At 37.5% G+C, this 21,536-nt stretch overlaps 1 protein-coding gene across 1 annotated transcript in view; it reads left to right on the forward strand.

Moving 5' to 3' along the window:
• The window catches only part of DSG2 (desmoglein 2), a 62,647-nt gene that overhangs the window by 25,371 nt on the left and 15,740 nt on the right, over window positions 1-21,536 (forward strand). The window contains exons 6-9 of the mRNA XM_049770203.1: window positions 2,790-2,950; window positions 7,674-7,811; window positions 7,927-8,112; window positions 11,086-11,345. Coding sequence (XP_049626160.1) covers window positions 2,790-2,950; window positions 7,674-7,811; window positions 7,927-8,112; window positions 11,086-11,345 — 745 coding nt within the window. The remainder of the gene's footprint in view (window positions 1-2,789; window positions 2,951-7,673; window positions 7,812-7,926; window positions 8,113-11,085; window positions 11,346-21,536) is intronic.

Raw genomic sequence — 21,536 nt, forward strand, 5'->3', positions numbered from 1 at the left:
AGCTCAGCCTTATGACAGCAAAGTAACCATAAGAATTATGAAAGAAAGTGTTCCAATGAGCATGAGTTGATTTCAGAACTGAGACTGTTGTGTGGTGCTTGTCTTTATTGCTGTGGTGCTCACTGGATATTTAATTTGATATTTCTTTCTGTATTGTGGTGGTTTTTCAATTGCCTTTTTCACATCCTCTCTCAAACTGAGGTTGAAATCCTCTGGAAGGACTCTGCCTATTTTCAGCATATTTGACTTCTTTTTTTTTCTCTCTTATTTTGTACCCCAATCTATTGCTTTTCTTTCCTTCAAACAAAGCTACATAACTCGATTTATCTAGCTTCACTTCTTAAATAGAGGGGGAGACAGGGGAGGACCAAACAGATATATGATCACTAATAGTGAGCAGGACAAAAATCAATGGCCTTTTTATACACCAATAATGATAGAGAAGAAATGGACATTAAGAAAACAACCCCATTAGTGCCACACAAACTCAAATATCTTAGAGTCAACCTGACTAAAGATGTGAAGGATCGACACAAAGAAAACTATAAAACACTGCTCCAAGAAATAAGAGCGGACACGCGGAATCGGAAACACATACCCTGCTCATGGATTGGCAGGGTCAACATCATTAAAATAGTAGTACTCCCAAAAGCTTTGTACAGATTTAATGTGGATCCTCTGAAGATACCCATGACATTCTTCAAAGAAGTGGATCAAACACTTCTGAAAATTATTTGTAACAATAAACACCCTCGAATAGCTAAAACACTCCTTGGGAAAAGGAAGATAGTATGCATTACTTTCCCCAATTTTAAGCTGTACTACAAAGCAATAGTTATCAAAACAGCATGGTATTGGAATAAAGACAGACCTTCAGATCACTGGAATAGGCTTGAGTACTCAGAGAATGTTTCCCAGACATATGACCACCTAGTTTTTGATAAAGGAGTAAGAAATCCTAAATGGAGCAAGGAAAGCCTCTTCAACAATTGGTGTAGGCACAACTGGTTAGCCACTTGCAAAAAGCGAACTCAGACGCCCAGCTAACACCATATATGAAGGTAAAATCCAAATGGATTAAAGACCTTGATATCAGATCTGAAACTCTAAGGTATATGGAACAACATGAAGGTAAAATATTCCATGACATTGAGACTAAAGGCATCTTTAAGGAGGAAACAGCACTCTCCAAACAAGTGGAATCAGTGATAAGCAGATGGGACTATATTAAGCTGAGAAGCTTCTGCACCTCAAAGGAGATAGTGCCCAGAATACAAAAGCCACCCACTGAGTGGGAGAAATTATTCACCCAATACCCATCAGATAAAGGAATAATGTTCAAAATATACAAGCCACTGACAGAACTTTACAAGAGAAAAAATTGCTAACCCCATCAAAATATAGGGAGAAGAAATGAACAGACACTTTGTAAAAGAAGAAATTCAAATGGCCAAAAGGCTCATGAAAAGATGCTCCACATCACTAATCGTCAGGGAGATGCAAATCAAAACAACTATGAGGTACCACTTCACGCCACAGAGATTGGCACACAACACAAAGAAGGAAAACATGCAGTGCTGGCGGGGATGTGGAGAGAAAGGAACTCTTTTTCACTGCTGGTGGGAATGCCATCTAATCCAACCCTTATGGAAAGCGATATGGAGATTCCTCCAAAAACTGGAAATTGAACTCCCATATGATCCAGCTATACCACTCCTAGCAATATACCCTAGGAACACAAAAATACAATACAAAAATCCCTTCCTCACACCTATATTCATTGCAGCACTATTTACAATAGCCAGACTTTGGAAATGACCAAATTGCCCTTCAACATATGAGTAGCTAAAGAAACTGGTACATATACACAATGAAATATTATGCAGCTGTCAGGAGAGATGAAGTCATGAAATTTTTCTATACATGGATGTACATGGAATCTATTACGCTGAGTGAAATAAGTCAGAGGGAGATAGACGCAGAATAGTCTCACTCATCTATGGATTTTAAGAAAAATGAAACACATTTTTGCAGTAATTCTCAGAGACAAAATAAATGAGGGCTGGAAGGTGCAGTTCATGACATGAAGCTCACCATAAAGAGTGATGAGTTTAGTTAGAGAAATAACTACACTGAAAATTATCCTAACTATGTGAATGAATGAGGGAAGTAGAAAGCCTGTCTCGAGTACAGGTGTGGGTGGGTTGGGGGGAGGGATATTTGGGACATTGGTGGTGGGAATGTTGCACTGGTGAAGGTAGGTGTTCTTTACATGACTGAAATCATACAACTACAATCATATTTGTAATCATGGTGTTTAAATAAAGATAATTTAAAAAATGAAAAGAAAAATGAAACTGAAAAGAAATTGAAGCAACCTCACACTATAACATGATTCAAGTATGCATCACTAAACATCAATATGTGTATATATTGACCACTAAAAGTTCATTAAATTATTTGTGTTTGAATAATCATTTGTTTGAATCTGTTCATTCTTTGTTCTTTGTAATGATCGTTAGAAATAGCTTAAACAAATTAGAACCCTTCTTAGTAAAGTTTTCAATAGTTACCCTAAGATTTGTTTGAACTAATGTTTGTTTTCACTCTGTCTTGTTCTCCCTACTTCTTTACTCTATTGCACTTACCTTTCTTATCCAATTAAATGTTTTGATCTTGGTAAATTCAGAGTTTGATAAGAATGTGAAGTCCTTTAGAACAACCAGATAACATTTGTTCATGTGCTAAAAGTTGAGTCTTATCCTAGAAACTTCTGTTTCTTATGCCAGATACTCTTGTGATGAAAATCAATGCAACTGATGCAGATGAGCCCAATACTTCAAATTCTGAACTTTTCTTTAGAATCCTATCTCAACAGCCTGATTCAGCATTCCACATAAAACCAAATACAGGAGAAATTTATACAACCAGTCGTACCTTGGACAGAGAGGTAAATTATATTTTAAATTGCTCTTTTATACTCCACCTTTCCCAGTTACTCCTCTCTTTTTCTTTTCTAAATTTTGTATTTTGTTTTCTATTCCTCATTCTTTTGAATTTATCTTCAAGATATGTTCTGCCTGATATCATAGTTTCTAGTCCTATGTAATATTAAGTTTTGAAATGTGAATAGTACCATTTGAAACAGTCTCTAAAACTAAAATCTTTACCAAGTAGAGAATATTAAATATTGGAAAAATATCTAAAAATCACATTTTTGAATACATGTTGAATCATTTTAACACGTTGTTTAAAGCATATCTACTTAAAATTAGTACTATCTGTTCTTTTGAAAAATCGTAATGTGACTATAAAGAAATTTAACCTCACACAAGGACGGCACTATCCTAAGATTTCTCTATCAAATCTGGATTCAGTTTGCTAAAGAGTTCAAAATTGATTTCTTTATCTTTATATAAATCTTTATTTAAGTACCATGATTACAAGAATGTTTGTAGTTGGGTTTCAGTCATAAAAAGAATACTCCTTTACCAGTGCAAATTACCACCACTAATGCCCCCCTGATCCCCCACCCCTGCCTGTATGTACAACAGTCATTCTACTTCTCTCATTCTTTAACATTGTCATGCTAGTAATTACTATGGTTATTTCCCTAACAGTGTTCACCACTCTTTGTGGTGAGCGTCGAATTGTGAGCCAGTCCTTCCGGCCCTTCCAGCCCTTAACTCTATTGTCTCTGGGCCTTACTACAGTAATGTCTTTTATTTTTCTTAAAACCCATAGATGAGTGAGACTATTCTGTGAGTGAGACTATTCTCTCTCCCTCTGCCTAATTTCACTCAGCATAATAGATTCCATGTACATCCATGCATATCATGACTTCATTTCTTCTGATGCCTGCATTATATTTCATTGTGTATATGTACTACAGTTTCTTTAGCCATCCATATGTTGAAGGGCTTCTTGGTTGTTTCCAGAGTCTGGCTATTGTAAATAGTGCTGCAATAAATATAGGTGTGAGGAAGGGGTTTTTGTATTGTATTTTTGTGTTCCTAGGGTATATCCATCACCATCTGGCTCTATTCAAAGGGCCTTATTAATTATTTTAATCTACAGATGGCATTCCTACCAGCACTGATTGTTCTTGTTTTTTGCTATGTGTGCCAGTCTCTGTGGTGTGAGATGGTACCTCATTTTAGTTTTGATTTACATCTCCCTGATGATTAGTGATGTGGAGCATTTTTTCATGTGTCTTTTGGCCATTCATATTTCTTCTTTTAGGAAGTGTCTGTTAATTTCTTTTCCCCATTTTTGATGGGGTTATATGTTTTTTTCTTATTAAGTTCTGTCAGCACCTTGTATATTTTTTATATTAGCCCCTTGTCTGATGGGTAGTGAGTGAATAGTTTCTCCCATTCTGTGGATGGCTTTTTGTCTTAGGCACTATTTCTTTTGAGGTGCAGAAGCTTCTCAGCTTAATATAGTCCCATCTGTTTATCTCTTCTTCCACTTGTTTGGAGAGTGCAGTTTCCTCCTTGAAGATTCCTTTAGTCTCAATATCATATAGTGCTTTACCTATGTGTTTTTCTATATACCTTATGGTTTCCGGCCTGTTATCAAGATCCTTAATCCAGTTGGATTTGATCTTTGTGCATGGTGTTAGCTGGGGGTCTGAATTTGCTGTTTTGCAAGTGGTTAACCAGTTGTGCCTGCACCACTTGTTGAAGAGGCTTTCCTTGCTCCATTTTGGATTTCTTGCTCCTTTATCAAAGATTAGTCAATTGTATGTCTGGGGAACATTCTCTGAATACTCAAGTCTACTCCACTGATCTGAGGGTCTGTCTTTATTCCAATACTATGCTGTTCTGATAACTATTGCTTTATAATACAGTTTAAAATTGAGGAAAGTAATGCCTCCCATATTCTTTTTCCGAAGGATTGCTTTAGCTATTCGTGGGTGTTTGTTGTTCCAAGTGAATTTCAGGAGTGTTTGATACGTTTCTTTGAAAAATGCCATGGCTATCTTTAGAGGGATTCTATTAAATCTGTATAATGCTTTGGGGTGTATTGCCATTTTAATGATATTAATCCTGCCAATCCATGAGCATGCTATGTGTCTCCATTTCCTTGTGTCCTCTCTTATTTCTTGAATCAGGCTTTTGTAGTTTAAAATTGATTTCTTTAATTTGTAGTCCTATACAGAAACAGCAGGAATCTTTTCTACTATGAATACATATACAGAGGGGGAAAGTTTGAGACAGGAATCTACATAGATAGGATTATAAAAGTTCTTGTAAAGAAAAGAGGAATTAGAAATCTCAATGGATAGAAAATTTGCAGAGATATCTTATAAAGTCTGTTCTCCCCAAGGATTGAATTTTGTGGCCACATCTGGTGGGCTACTCCTAGCTCTGTGCTCATAGGTCACTCCTGGCAGTACTCAGAGACTATATGCTGGGGATCAAACCAGGTTTGGGTACATGTAAGACAAACAATTTAACTCTATACTATTTCCCCAGCTCCCAAGAGTTCATTTTAAAGTTTCTAACTCTAACAAGAAATTAGGTGAAAATAATCAATTTTTGTTTGTTTTGTTTTACCATATTTTTCATACCATAAGATGTACATCCCCCCCAAAAGAGATCGGGGGAAATGTCTGTGTGTCTTAAGGAGTGAATGCTGCCTGGAACTGAAGCCTGAGTGCATGGAAGGAAACTATCATATACTAACCAGTTGACATCCGCAGTGTTATGCCCCCTTTATTGTGCAAACTTACCACATAATACGAGCAATCAGGTTAATGCACTTTCACTGTCACATTATAGAACTTTTATTTAAGACTATTTGATCACTGCTGCAATTTTTATATTAACGAAAAGTATATATATATATATATTACAAAAAGTATTTTTTAATTTTTTTATTTTCTGGTGTTAAAACAAAGTTAGGTAAATGTGTTAGCAGCTATGGACCAACATATAATAAATATACTTTGGCTTCACAAGCTAGTTGTTCCCAGCCATCATCTCCTGATAGCATCTCGCATTGCACCATTTGCTTTAGAATATTTTTTTTCTTGTTTTCCTTGTCTAAAACTATGTGCAACTTATAGTCATATACTAGTTTTTTAGAGCAAAAAATATGGTGTTTTGTTTTTTGGTGCTGGGGATAGAAATCAGGGCCTCACATATGCATTCCAGACAAGAACATGTTCCATATTGAAGGTGTTGATGATCCTAAGAGGACTATATTCTTATCCAATAGAATTCACCACCCAGGTTCAGTCAGTGTATCTTGTATCACCTGGAAAATGATTTGACTCCTGTCACAGAGAGAATCGTGCCTAAGATTCCTGTCAGGGTCTTTATAAAATTAAAGACTACTACTACTTCCGTAATTCTACTTTCTGCCATTTTACATAAAACTTAAAATATTATTTGAATTGATAATTTGATTTTAATGAGTTGCTATCAGAATTATAGACTGTCTAGCCAATAATAATGACTGTCACTGAATGACCATTTTCCATTTGCCATACACTATTCTCATCCTTTTGTATATGATAAATCAATTGAATTTATCTAGAAATACCTGGAGTGAACCCCATTAATAATTTTTTACATAGAAGGCAACTGAAGTTTTAAGAGGTTAGGTATACGTTCAAAGCAGCTGGTAAGAAAACTAGAGTTGGGTACAGGTAACTGACTCCAGAATCGTATTTATCCTGCCTTTCACTGAGCAGTTCTGCCCTACACAGTACCCCATGCAATGGCACTGCTACTCATCTTGTAGTAGTTTGTAGTAACACTGCTACTCCCCCAACTCTAGCTATTGAATAGCATAGGTAAATCATGGAGAAGAGAACATTGCATGGAATAGCATCTAAAACGTCATTTTTGGACATACTAACAGCATGTATCTTTGATGTCTGTACAACATGCACCAAGTTATTCCTTCATTGGAAAATTTTGGGGGAAGATAAGCTTCCTGGGTTTAACTTTTAGATGACTACTGAAGTACATAACAGAAAGATGAAAGCCTCACAGTCCCACCATCACTTCCAGTATAAAATGAATTGCAGGAGCCAAAGCATTTGCCTTGCATGCCACTGACCTGGGTTTGATCTTCGGCATCCTTTATGACCCCCCCAACCCTGCCAGGAGTAGTTTCTAATTGTAGAATCAGAAGTAACCCCTGAGCACTGCTGGATGTAGGAAAAATAACTATATTTTAAACAGCATTATTTTGTGCACAGACTATTCTGAAGAGACATTCATCTGCCAATCATGTCACTAATGGCATATTTAAGATTTTGACTATCGGTGCCCAGAAAAATAGCACAATAGATAAGGTGCTTGCCTTTTATACAGCCAACCCAGACTTGATTCTTAAGCATCCCATATGGTCCTCTAATTACCAACAGGATTGATTCCTTTGTGCAGAAGTAGAACCTTTGAGTATCACTGGGTGTGGCTGAGAGAGACAAAAAAGGTTTTGACTATCTACAACTTTCTCAGACATTCCTGCCTTTCTAGAAAAGCTCTGACACCAAAACAACAGCATCCTAACATGTTTTTTTTAAATCCTAAAGTGTTTTTATGAATAAAATATACTGCAGTTTATTCCTTTGAGGATAAAGTGAAAATCAAATCATAAGGATTGATTTGGAAGTAATTTATTTTTTTAACCTGTTGGATATTTTGCCCTTGCAGGAGCACAGCAGCTATTCTTTGACAGTGGATGTGAGCAATAAAAATGTAGAAATCACAGACAGACCTGCAAAACAAGCTCAAATCCAGATTAAAATATTGGATGTCAATGACAACATACCTGTCGTGGAAAAGAGTGTGGTAACTGTTGCTTTTAAAATAAAAGAATCTACTTATATTTTAGTCTCAACTAAGAATTTATCAGTTTCGTTTGTATTATATTAAAAAGAAAATCCCATGTGTTCATTTCTTGCAGTATGAAGGAATCATTATAGAAAATCAAGTTAATGTAGAAGTTATGCGCATAAAAGTATTTGATGCAGATGAAGTCGGCTCTGACAATTGGTTGGCAAATTTCACATTTGCATCAGGAAATGAAGGGGGGTATTTTCACATAGAAACTGATACTCAAACTAATGAAGGGATTGTGACACTTATTAAGGTAAGTACTTATGAGACAAAACTGAAAGAGGAATAAGTACAGAGGAGGAAACAGATTTTTAAACCCAAGTACAAGAGCTTTGCATATCAGCACACCCTTCCCCCATTGTGTAAGAGAGAGCCATTCCTATTTGCCTGGGTTCTAACCTTACCAAGAGTTCACTCTAGTTCAATGTCAGATTGGGGACTCTGAGCCTAACTAGACCACAAGGTAGCAGCAATATTAGGGCTCACACACTGACACTCCTGCTTTAGCTTGTTTCCTATTCCCCACAATATGACCGCCTATCTCTACTGATTAGTCCCCCTACTCAAAACCTTTTAATGAATGGTGTATCAATAAAGCCATAAATCAGTAATAACTAACATCAAACAGTATTCAACTAATTGACCTCTAATTAGACTTGTATGGGTGCTTACATATTCCATAGACAGCAGAAATGCAAAAAAAAAAAAAAAATGCAGATTCTTGCTCATCAATTCTATTTGAGTAGGATTCAGAAACTAACCTTTATAACAAAAATGTACTTGTGAAAACCAGTACTGTAGTATTGTATGAGAAAGTACCATGGAAAGGTGCTTGCCTTGCATGTGGCTCACCTGTGTTCAATCCCCATTATTGTATATGGTTCTCTGAGCCCATCAGATGTGTGATCCTAGAGCTCAGAGTCAGGAGTTAGTACTAAGCACTACAAGATGTACCCTAAAACACACACCAAAAAAAAAAAGAAAAGAAAAAGGGTCACTTCTTCATGTGCTATGATCTAAACTCTTATGCTTAATGAAAAAAAGAAAAATTAAATTATCATTATATTGAAACCATGGGCCCTATATAATTGAAACATAACCACCACATAATTTTTCAATTAATTTTTTTTAATTATAGGATTACTTAGGAATGTAACTTAGCTGTAGTTTCCTTACATGTATAAGGCACTTGGTTCACTCTTTTGCCATAAAAAGTTTAATTTGATTTAAAATAAATATTTAAAATGAACAGATTTGAATATAACATATATACGGTTCTATTGATATATCCAATGCCCCATATAAATATTACAATTTATAGAGGGTTGGAGGAAAGTTTATTAATAAAAGGACAAATATGAAAGCCCTTCTAGGTTTAACATTTTTTCAAAAGGTCTTTAGTTTTTTTATATTCTTTTTTTTGTGTGTGTGTGTGGTTTTTGGGTCACATCCAGCAGTGCTCAGGGGTTACTCCTGGCTCCATGCTCAGAAATTGCTCCTGGCAGGCACGGGGGACCATATGGGATGCCAGGATTTGAACCAATGACCTTCTGCATGAAAGGCAAATACCTTACCTCCATGCTATCTCTCCGGCCCCTAGTTTTTGATATTCTAATCCACAGCAAACATATCTATTCCTGGGATGAGTTGAAAGTATTATTACTTCAGAGTTTTTGTTTTTTCTTTTTAAAAACTATATATTAGAATACTATGTCCCAGAGATAGCTTAAGGGCTGGGATATGCTGTATTGCAGAGCTCCATGTTTGATTACCAGAACTACATGGTTCCCTGAGTATTGACAGAAAAGATAAAGGCATCTTACATCATCATACCCATTCTCCCACCCTTGCCTTCCAGTTAACCTTGGTAACCTACTTCGATTAATGTCCAAGGGCTTAAGGATTTTTTTTCTTCCTTTTTTTTTTTTTCCTTTAAAATTTTGGTTCAAACCCAGCAGTGTTTAGGCCTCACTCCTAGCTCTGTGCTCAGGGATCACTAATGACAGGGTTCGAAGACCAATATAATGTTCAGGATCAAAACTTGGTTTTGTGCAGTGCAAATACCCTACCTGCTGTACTATTTCTCCAGTCCCAAAAAATTTTTGTCCTGTTTTCATTTTGAGAATTATGACCTGCCATTCTCAGGACTTACTCTTATCTCTGTGCTCAGGTATTATTCCTGGTGAGGGTCTGAGGACCATATGAGGTTCTGAGAATTAAACCCAGGTCAGCCATATTCAAAGCAAATGCTCCATCTACTATCCTAACTTTCTAGCCCATTTTTTTTGGTTTTGGTTTTGGTTTTGGTTTTTGGACCACACCTGGTGACAGTCAGAAGTTACTCCTGGCTATGCACTCAGAAATCATTCCTGGCTTGAGGAACCATATGGGTTGCTGGCGGGGGGGGGGGGGTGGTCAACCCACAGCCCTTCCTGGATTAGCAATGTGCAAGGCAAACGCTGTACCACTGCACTATCACTCCGGCTAGCCCATTTTTATCTTGTGCGATCTGCTCATCAATTTTATATCCTTTTATTGAACATAGTAATAAAATTATCTAATACTTACCTTTATTTCTTTCTGACATTTCATTTAGCCTAATGTCCCTGAGTTCCTTCCATTTTGTTGCAAATGGGAAAATTATATTTTTATTATAGCTGAATAGTATTCCATTGTGTATGTGTGTTACCCAACCATCTATCAAGGGCCACCAAAATTTATATAGCTTATTCTCTTAAACTCAGATAATAGTTAAAAAGTATGACTAGTTTAAGGACTATGTACATATGTTGACTGTCCATTAGCTTTTGTGGTTAAGAAAATATTATGTGCCTTGAACATGCCCAACCCAAATTGGATCCCTGGCATCTGATATGTTTCCCTAAGTGTGCCAGGAGTGATCCCCCAGCACAGATTCAACGGTAGACCCTGAGCCCCACCTGGTGTTACCCAACAACAACAATATATACACTTCAAATTTTCAAAAATATTTCAACCTTTAAAAAATGGATTGTGGGTGCTTTCTGAACATTTTCAATATTTATGGATATTCAAATCGTATCTTTTTAATTGCATGATCTCAATACAACTAGAACACTCAGGGCTGCTATCTTTCTTGTGTGTTGAGTTTTAGCTAACAGTAAAACCACATATTTGTGTGCTGTGTATGTGTTTTGTATATTCTAGGTTTTTTATTTTTTAAATAATTTTCTCTGTACCTTTATAGGAAGTGGATTATGAAGAAATAAAGCATCTTGATTTCAGCATTATTGTCACTAATAAAGCAGCTTTTCACAAATCGGTTCAGAATAACTTTAAGCCTACTTCCATTCCCATAAAAGTAAAGGTGAAAAATGTGAAAGAAGGCATCTATTTTAAAAGCAAAAACATTTCCATTCAAGTAAGTGAGAGCATGACTGCATCCAACCGTGTCATTGGAAAATTTGAAGCTTTTGACGAAGACACTGGACAGATAGCCCATGTAAAGTAAGAACTGGTTCTAATTATATTTCCTTATCTGTAATTACTTTAAATGTCTTTTAAAAAATCATACCGGGGGGAGCAGAAAGATTGTGCAGAACATAGGGCACTTGCCCTAAATGCAGCTTACCAGGGTTTGAGCCCCAGCACCCCATATGGACCATCAAGTCCACCTGAACAGAGCAAGGAGTAAACCTTGAACCCACCACATGAGCCAAAAAATAAAACAAAAAAATCATAACAAAATTTGAACATTTCTCCATCACGTTCAGCATTGTAAATATCTATAAATAAAATTTCTTAGTGGAGGAATCGGGGCGATAGCACAGCAGTAGGGCATTTGCTTTGCACGTGGCCACCCTAGGACAGACCTAGGCTCAATTTCCAGCATCCCATATGGTCCCCCGAGCCTACCAGAAGTGATTTCTGAGCGCAGAGCCAAGAGTAACCCCTGAGCATCTCCAAGTGTGGCCCCAAAACAAACAAACAAAAATGTTTCATAGTTGTACCCGCAGCTGAGAAGCAGGGAGGCATTTCCCTCCATTATATGACGCTGAAGCTGGCTTCCTTTTTTCAAATAATTCTGTCTAAATATAGTTAAAAAAAACACATAAAACAATATCTGGGGGCCAGAGAGATAGTGTGGAGGTAAGGCATTTGCCTTGCATGCAGAAGGACGGTGGTTCAAATCCCGACATCCCATAGTCCCCCTAAGGCTGCCAGGAACGATTTCGGAGCGTAGAGCCAGGAGTAACCCCTGAGCGCTGCTTGGTATGACCCAAAAAAACAAACAAACAAAAAATCAATATCTGAAAGTGTTAGAAGAATGTAATATAAAATCTACTGTAACTTCCACTTAATACAAATTTGCTTAAGAGAAATAGTTACATAAAATATTTTAATATGGAGCAGGAAAGATAATATGGTAGGGCAGATAAGGTTGATCCCTGACACCTTAAGTTTGCCAGAGCCCCTCCAGGAGTGATCCTTGAGCACAGAGTCAGGAGTAAGCCCTGAGCATGGCTGGGTGTGACCAAAAAAAATTTTTTTCATATGTGGATACTATTTTATTTACCGTATTTGCGGCTTATAAGACGACTGGTCGTATAAGACAGACCCCTAATTTTACAGTTAAAACATAGGTTTAGGCCTATATTCGCTGTATCAAACAGAACGTTCCTGTGCTGCAACTGTATGTACCACAGTGAGCCAATCACAACAAGCAAAGGTTCAAAGGTTCTACTGTAATAGACTTCCTCTCTGACTCTGGCCCATCTGAGCAGGTTTTGACAGTGTAGATTCGGTCCAGAACATTGTCTCATTTGCATGCATAAAAAGCCTGCTTAGATTGGCTGAGTTAGTGAGGCGTCCGAGCAGCCTTGCAGTGATTGGTGCAGGATCGAGTTGGAAAATTCGTTTCGTGGCAATATCCAGATAATTTTCTTTTAGCGGCATATCAAGACGTTTTTCAGGATATACTCGGCGTAAAAGATGACTCCCGATTTTCGGTTGACTTTTTTTCGTTTCAAAAGTCATCTTTTTTTTTTTTAATTTTTTTTTATTTAAACACCTTGATTACATACATGATTGTGTTTGGGTTTCAGTCATAAAAGGAACACCACCCATCACCAGTGCAACATTCCCATCACCCAAGTCCCAAATCTCCCTCCTCCCCACCCAACCCCCGCCTGTACCCTAAACAGGCTCAACATTTCCCTCATACATTCTCAATATTAGGACAGTTCAAAATGTAGTTATTTCTCTAACTAAACTCATCACTCTTTGTGGTGAGCTTCCTGAGGTGAGCTGGAACTTCCAGCTCTTTTCTCTTTTGTGTCTGAAAATTATTATTACAAGGGTGTCTTTCATTTTTCTTAAAACCCATAGATGAGTGAGACCATTCTGCGTTTTTCTCTCTCTCTCTGACTTATTTCACTCAGCATAATAGATTCCATGTACATCCATGTATAGGAAAATTTCATGACTTCATCTCTCCTGACAGCTGCATAATATTCCATTGTGTATATGTACCACAGTTTCTTTAGCCATTCGTCTGTTGAAGGGCATCTTGGTTGTTTCCAGAGTCTTGCTATGGTAAATAGAGCTGCAATGAATATAGGTGTAAGGAAGGGGTTTTTGTATTGTATTTTTGTGTTCCTAGGGTATATTCCTAGGAGTGGTATAGCTGGATCGTATGGGAGCTCGATTTCCAGTTTTTGGAGGAATCTCCATATCGCTTTCCATAAAGGTTGAACTAGACAGCATTCCCACCAGCAGTGGATAAGAGTTCCTTTCTCCCCACATCCCCGCCAACACTGTTTATTCTCATTCTTTGTGATGTGTGCCATTCTCTGGGGTGTGAGGTGGTATCTCATCGTTGTTTTGATTTGCATCTCCCTGATGATTAGTGATGTGGAACATTTTTTCATGTGTCTTTTGGCCATATGTATTTCTTCTTTGTCAAAGTGTCTGTTCATTTCTTCTCCCCATTTTTTGATGGGGTTAGATGTTTTTTTCTTGTAAAGTTCTGTCAGTGCCTTGTATATTTTGGAGATTAGCCCCTTATCTGATGGGTATTGGGTGAATAGTTTCTCCCACTCAGTGGGTGGCTCTTGTATCCTGGGCACTATTTCCTTTGAGGTGCAGAAGCTTCTCAGCTTAATATATTCCCATCTGTTAATCTCTATTTTCACTTGCTTGGAGAGTGCAGTTTCCTCCTTGAAGATGCCTGTAATGTCCTGTAGTGTTTTGCTATGTGCTGTTCTATATATCTTATGGTTTTGGGGCTGATATCGAGGTCTTTAATCCATTTGGATTTTACCTTTGTACATGATGTTAGCTGGGGGTCTAAGTTTAATTTTTTGCAAGTGGCTATCCAATTGTGCCAACACCACTTGTTGAAGAGGCTTTCCCTGCTCCATTTAGGATTTCCTGCTCCTTTATCAAAAATTAGATGGTTGTATCTCTGGGGAACATTTTCTGAGTATTCAAGCCTATTCCACTGATCTGAGGACCTATCCTTATTCCAATACCATGCTGTTTTGATAACTGTTGCTTTGTAGTACAGTTTAAAGTTGGGAAAAGTAATTCCTCCCATATTCTTTTTCCCAATGATTGCTTTAGCTATTCGAGGGTGTTTATTGTTCCAAATGAATTTCAAAAGTGTCTGATCCACTTCTTTGAAGAATGTCATGGGTATCTTTAGAGGGATGGCATTAAATCTGTATAATGCCTTGGGGAGTATTGACATTTTGATGATGTTAATCCTGCCAATCCATGAGCAGGGTATGTGTTTCCATTTCCGTGTGTCCTCTCTTATTTCTTGGAGCAGAGTTTTATAGTTTTCTTTGTATAGGTCCTTCACATATTTAGTCAAGTTGATTCCAAGATATTTGAGTTTGTGTGGTACTATTGTGAATGGGGTTGTTTTCTTAATGTCCATTTCATCCTTATTACTATTGGTATATAGAAAGGCCATTGATTTTTGTGTGTTAATTTTGTAGCCTGCCACCTTGCTATATGAGTCTATTGTTTCTAGAAGCTTTTTGATAGAGTCTTTAGGGTTTTCTAAGTAGAGTATCATGTCATCTGCAAACAGTGAGAGCTTGACTTCTTCCTTTCCTATCTGGATTCCCTTGATATCCTTTTCTTGCCTAATCGCTATAGCAAGTACTTCCAGTGCTATGTTGAATAGGAGTGGTGAGAGAGGACAGCCTTGTCTTGTGCCAGAATTTAGAGGGAAGGCTTTCAGTTTTTCTCCATTGAGGATAATATTTGCCACTGGCTTGTGGTAGATGGCCTTCACTATATTGAGAAAGGTTCCCTCCATTCCCATCTTGCTGAGAGTTTTGATCAAGAATGGGTGTTGGAACTTATCAAATGCTTTCTCTGCATCTATTGATATGATCATGTGGTTTTTATTTTTCTTGTTATTGATGTTGTGTATTATGTTGATAGATTTACGGATGTTAAACCAGCCTTGCATTCCTGGGATGAAACCTACTTGATCATAGTGGATGATCTTCTTAACGAGGCATTGAATCCTATTTGCCAGGATTTTGTTGAGGATCTTTGCATCTGCATTCATCAGTGATATTGGTCTGTAATTTTCTTTTTTGGTAGCGTCTCTGTCTGGTTTAGGTATCAAGGTGATGTTGGCTTCATAAAAGCTATTTGGAAGTGTTTCTGTTTGTTCAATTTCATGAAAGAGTCTTGCCAAGATTGGCAGTAGTTCCTCTTGGAAAGTTTGATAGAATTCATTAGTGAATCCATCTGGACCTGGGCTTTTGTTTTTCGGCAGACATTTGATTACTGTTTTAATTTCATCAATGGTGATGGGGGTGTTTAGATATGCTACATCCTCTTCCTTCAACCGTGGAAGATTATAAGAGTCCAAGAATTTATCCATTTCTTCCAGGTTCTCATTTTTAGTGGCGTAGAGTTTTTCAAAGTAGTTTCTGATTACCCTTTGAATCTCTGTCATATCAGTAGTGATCTCTCCTTTTTCATTCCTGATACGAGTTATCAAGTTTCTCTCTCTCTCTTTCTTTGTTAGGTTTGCCAGTGGTCTATCAATCTTGTTTATTTTTTCAAAGAACCAACTTCTGCTTTCGTTGATCTTTCGGATTGTTTTTTGAGTTTCCACTTCGTTGATTTCTGCTCTCAGCTTTGTTATTTCCTTCTGTCTTCCTATTCTTGGGTCCTTTTGTTGAGCATTTTCTAGTTCTATTAGCTGTGTCATTAAGCTACTCAGGTAAGCTCCTTCTTCCTTCCTGATGTGTGCTTGCAAAGCTATAAATTTTCCTCTCAGTACTGCTTTTGCTGTGTCCCATAAGTTCTGAGAGTTTGTGTCTTTATTGTCATTTGTTTCCAGGAACCTTTTGATTTCCTCCTTGATTTCATCTCGGACCCACTGGTTATTGAGCATGAGGCTGTTTAACTTCCAGGTGTTAAAGTGTTTCTTCTGAGTCCCTTTGGAGTTCACAAATAATTTCAGAGCCTTGTGGTCAGCGAAGGTAGTCTGCAAAATTTCTATCCTCTTGATCTTATGGAGGTATGTTTTATGTGCCAGCATGTAGTCTATCCTGGAGAATGTCCCATGTACATTGGAGAAGAATGTGTATCCAGGTTTCTGGGGATGGAGAGTCCTATATATATCCACTAGGCCTCTTTCTTCCATTTCTCTCCTCAGGTCTAGTATATTCTTGTTGGGTTTCAGTCTGGTTGACCTGTCCAGTGTTGACAAAGCCGTGTTAAGGTCCCCCACAATTATTGTGTTGTTGTTGATATTATTTTTCAGATTTGTCAACAGTTGTATTAAATATTTTGCTGGCCCCTCATTCGGTGCATATATGTTTAGGAGAGTGAATTCTTCCTGCTCTACGTACCCCTTGATTAATATAAAATGTCCGTCTTTGTCCCTTACAACCTTCCTGAGTATAAAGTTTGCATTATCTGATATTAGTATGGCCACTCCAGCTTTTTTATGGGTGTTGTTTGCTTGGATAACTTTTCTCCAGCCTTTTATTTTGAGTCTATGTTTGTTCTGACTATTCAGGTGCGTTTCTTGTAGGCAGCAGAAGGTTGGATTGAGTTTTTTGATCCATTTAGCCACTCTGTGTCTCTTAACTGGTGCATTTAGTCCATTGACGTTGAGAGAAAGAATTGTCCTGGGATTTAACGCCATCTTTATTTCAAAATTTGGTGTGTCTTTTGGGTAGTCTTGTCTTAGATTAGGTCTTTCAGTTTTTCTCTTAAGACTGGTTTTGTGTCTGTGAAGTTTCTGAGCTGTTTTTTGTCTGTGAAACCATGTATTCTTCCATCAAACCGGAAAGTGAGTTTTGCTGGGTACAGTATTCTAGGTGAAGCATTCATTTCATTCAGTCTTGTCACAATATCCCACCACTGCTTTCTGGCATTGAGTGTTTCTGGTGACAGGTCTGCTGTAAATCTCAGGGAAGCTTGCTTGAACATGATTTCCCCTTTTGATCTTGCTGTTTTCAGAATTCTGTCTCTATCTGTGGGATTTGTCATTGTGACTAGGATGTGTCTTGGGGTGGTTTTTCTGGGGTCTCTTTTGGTTGGTACTCTTCGGGCATGCAGGATTTGATCACATATATTCTTTAGCTCTGGAAGTTTCTCTTTAATGATGTTCTTGACCATTGATTCTTCCTGGAAATTTTCTTCCTGGGTCTCTGGGACTCCAATGATTCTTAAGTTGTTTCTGTTGATCTTATCATAGACTTCTATTTTCGTCTGTTCCCATTCTTTGACGAATTTTTCCATTGTCTGCTCATTTGCTTTAAGTTTTTTGTCCAATCTCTCCTGCTGTATGGAATTGTTATGTATCTCATCTTCCACAGCACCAAGTCTATTCTCAGCTTCTGATACCCTGTCCCAGAGCTTATCCATTTTGTCATTCACTTCGTTTACTGACTTTTTCAGTCCTGTTAGTTGACATGTTATTTCAGTTTGGAGTTTTGTCATTTCTGCCTTCATATTTTCTTGGTTCTTATTAGTGTTCTGTTCAACTCGATCCATGGTTTCTTGGAGTCTGTTGAGCACCTTCCATATTGCTAGTCTAAAGTCCTTATCTGAGAGGTTGATTAGTTGTTCAGTCATTATCTGGTCCTCAGAATTGTCATCTTCATTCTCTATGTCTGATGCTGGCCTGCGTTGTTTCCCCATTGTCACACTTGTATTGTGGGTTTTTCTACGTGTTGTGGTGGTATTCATTGTCTATATGATGTAGGCAGCACACTCCTCTGGCTCCTCCCTTTCTGGATGGGCTGACTTGCCTCTAAGGGAGGGGAGTCCTCCGTGGATGAAGCCTCACACTGGGTCAAATCTTAGGCCCGAGCATGCAACAGAGAAGACAGTCCAGAGAGAAATGTTTGCTTCTGTGATATAGCGCCGTTCTTAGTGTGATTTTTCCTTCTTGTTGCAATGGAGTTCTTTCCTTAGAAAGAGTGCACGGCCGTGTAGCGAAGCAGAGCGGCCGTGCTCCTCTGAGCCTCTTTTTGCCCCACTCGCAAGAGTTTCACGCAAGAGGACAGTAGACAGACATAGACAGGTCACACTCACAGTCTTTCACAGCTGAGCCCCACTGGGCCGGTGTACTTTCGCGGATTTTCCCCGCCTGGTGTCACACACAGGGAGCCAGGTTTTGCAAAGGTTAGCCGGTTTTTATGCTCTGAAGTCCCTCCCTGAAAATGGCGTCTGGGCGAGCGAGGTTTCTGGAGGCTCTTTTTGCCCCACAAAAGTCATCTTATACGCTGGCAAATATGGTATATGCAAATCATAAAATTTCATATATATATATATATATATGCAATGCAAATCATAGAATTTCATCTATATATATGTGTGTGTGTCATTCTGTTTAGTTTAGAGATTGGTCACCTTTTCATAGTGTTTGTATTATAACAATAAATTTAATTCAGAATTTATTTTATTTTATTGAAGTAATTGTCACCTACAAAGTCCTTCATAGTTGAATTTAAGACATACAGTGAATCAGGGTCATTCCCACCACCAGTGTCAACCTTCCTGCACCAATGTTCCCAGATTGCATCGTATTCTACAGTACTTTGCTCCCTGGACTGCCAGTATAACAGGACTATTTTAAGTTTAGATTGTTAAAGTTTAGGTCTCTTGATTCTATTATTGTTGACTTTAGCTTGAATATTCAGTTCTGTCCTTATTTTCTTCACCAATGCACTGGAGACCACTTGGCCCCTGGCCCCATCCTTTTTTTCATTTTTTTTCTTCTTAATTTTATAGAAAAATGCATAAATATGAGGTAAAACAAAGTCATCCGTGTCCAAAGGTTCTATGAAAAAGGCAGGATCTCCTATTTGAAAGTTAAAAAAAAAAAAAAAAGAAGGAAAAAAGGGTGTGGAAGTTTTTTGCAAAGGTGTAGCAAAAATTGGTGAAACTAGAAAGGAAAAACCTTTAGCCTAAAAAACGGTAATGCTACCTTTAAAGCATTGTGCTGTAAGGCTTCGGAATATGTTTTAGCACATTTTAGAAGCCACTGGTGTGCTGAAAGGGCCTGCACTGTGCCCAATTTTAAGAACATCTTTAATTTGCATTAAATGCTAACATTTTCAGAAAAAAATTACGACTTAAATCTCAGAGCCATGCCCGTTCTCTGCAGCACCATTTTTATAGCATTCTTTCTTAACTGATCTTTGCCTGCATCTCTTGGTGCCAGCACTTCATAAAGCATTGCATTTTGTATGCAGGCCAACCATAAGAGTAGAAGTGTGGAGGAAGCTCTTAAACTCTCTTAAATGAAAGGCATCAGCCAATAGTAAACCAATTTTTCAAAATAATATTGACAGTTTCTACTATTCTGTATCTGTGTTTTCTGCAGTGTCTTAGGGACCCCTTTGCCCAACCTGCCTGTAAGAAACAATAACTCTTCAGTTTTGTACACTAGTTTCTGTTTACACTGCCCTAGCAAGGTAATCTCTACTTGAATCCCCAGTGCTGAGCCTGAATTGGTGAATTTCTCACCATTGTCCATCAAGAGGCTGATAATGGTTTAATTAACTCTCCTTCGGTGTTGTGAGTGTCTGCTTAATTACCAAAATTAATAATGAATTTTGACTATTTATATTAAAGGCTATATTAAAGTTATGTGTGCTGCCTGGCTAGAAAGATAATGTACTGTTTTTTTAGTTTCTGAAAAGTATTTTCCTTTATTCTATAGAATATAACTACAGAATGTTAGAATGACAAAAATTTTTAAGTGTTTTCTTTAAACACTTAAAACATATATTTTATTGTTGGCAAAGTGAATTACAAATCTTTCACAGTAATATTTAAGGCGCATAGTAGTAATTAATGAGGTGCATTCCCACCACTGGTGTTGTCTTCCCTCCACTCCTGTTCCCAGCATGCATCCCTCTTCCCCTCCTCTATCCCCTGTAATGCTAGTGCAGCTGACTACAATTTTTAAGATCAATTCAGACCTACTATGTTATAAATAAGAAATAGACACAACTAAGTTAAATAAACTTTCCTGTGCTCACCTCATTAGTGGTTGCTAGTTAGAAATGCTGCCGAGGTTACAAAATAAACTGCTACAATTAGCCATAGTTTACTGTTTTACTGATTACTCACTTGCTTAATTTTATATAGATAATTGATACAACATGTAAGGTACCATCTTGCTAAAATAGTGTCTAATTTTCATATTATAGAACATTCAAAAAGTTATTATCAAATTAAATGAAATAAAGCACTCCGTTGTGTAATTTGATATATTAAATCTTAGTACAAGACTCTGTCTTCCTCAGAAATATTTGTGAAAATTCTATTATAGTGCCATTCACTTGTATAAATAGTAAGTCAGAGCAATATATTTTAAATTAATTGAAAAATTTTAAATAGGGTACTGTATAAGCATTGTTAACAAGTTACTTATGCCAGTGTTCTTAGACAACAACTAAATAGAAAATTAATTATTAATCAAGTTGATTCAAGGCACTCACTAGTTTGGTCTATAGTTATATTTGATATTTTGAACACAATATTAAATTGCACACATATATGAAGTGAAATTATGAACATTCTCTTTGCATTGTCAAGTTTCTTTCCATACTAATTTCTTTTTTTTTTTTTTGTTTTTGGGCCACACCCTGTGACGCTCAGGGGTTACTCCTGGCTATGCGCTCAGAAGTTGCTCCTGGCTTCTTGGGGGACCATATGGGACGCCGGGGGATCTAACCGAGGTCCGTCCTAGGCTAGCGCAGGCAAGGCAGGCACCTTACCTCCAGCGCCACCGCCCGGCCCTCCATACTAATTTCTTTTGCTTTCAGAGGCTTATGTCAGTTTATCAATATTGCTTTCTGAAAGAAGCCTATTACTATTACAATCAACAATATCCAAATTTTAAAAGTACTTCTATTTAAAGATTTCCTTGGCTTTTAAAGATTGGTTTTAAATATTTGCTTTTCTGATTTGGGGGTTTATTATTTGTTTTTGGGGGTCACAGTGGTACTCTGGACTCACTCTTAGTTCTATGCTCGGAAATCATTCATGGTGGTGCTTAAAGACTTGGTAATAAGAAAGGTCCTTTAGCATTGGTGGTGGGAACTTTGCACTGGTGAAGGTGAGGTGTTGTTTATTTTTATGGAATTAACTCAACCATAAACATGCTTGTAATCATGGTCCTTAAATAAAGACATT

The sequence above is a fragment of the Suncus etruscus genome, chromosome 3 (assembly GCF_024139225.1).
Source record: "Suncus etruscus isolate mSunEtr1 chromosome 3, mSunEtr1.pri.cur, whole genome shotgun sequence".
In the NCBI taxonomy this organism is placed as follows: Eukaryota; Metazoa; Chordata; class Mammalia; order Eulipotyphla; family Soricidae; genus Suncus; species Suncus etruscus.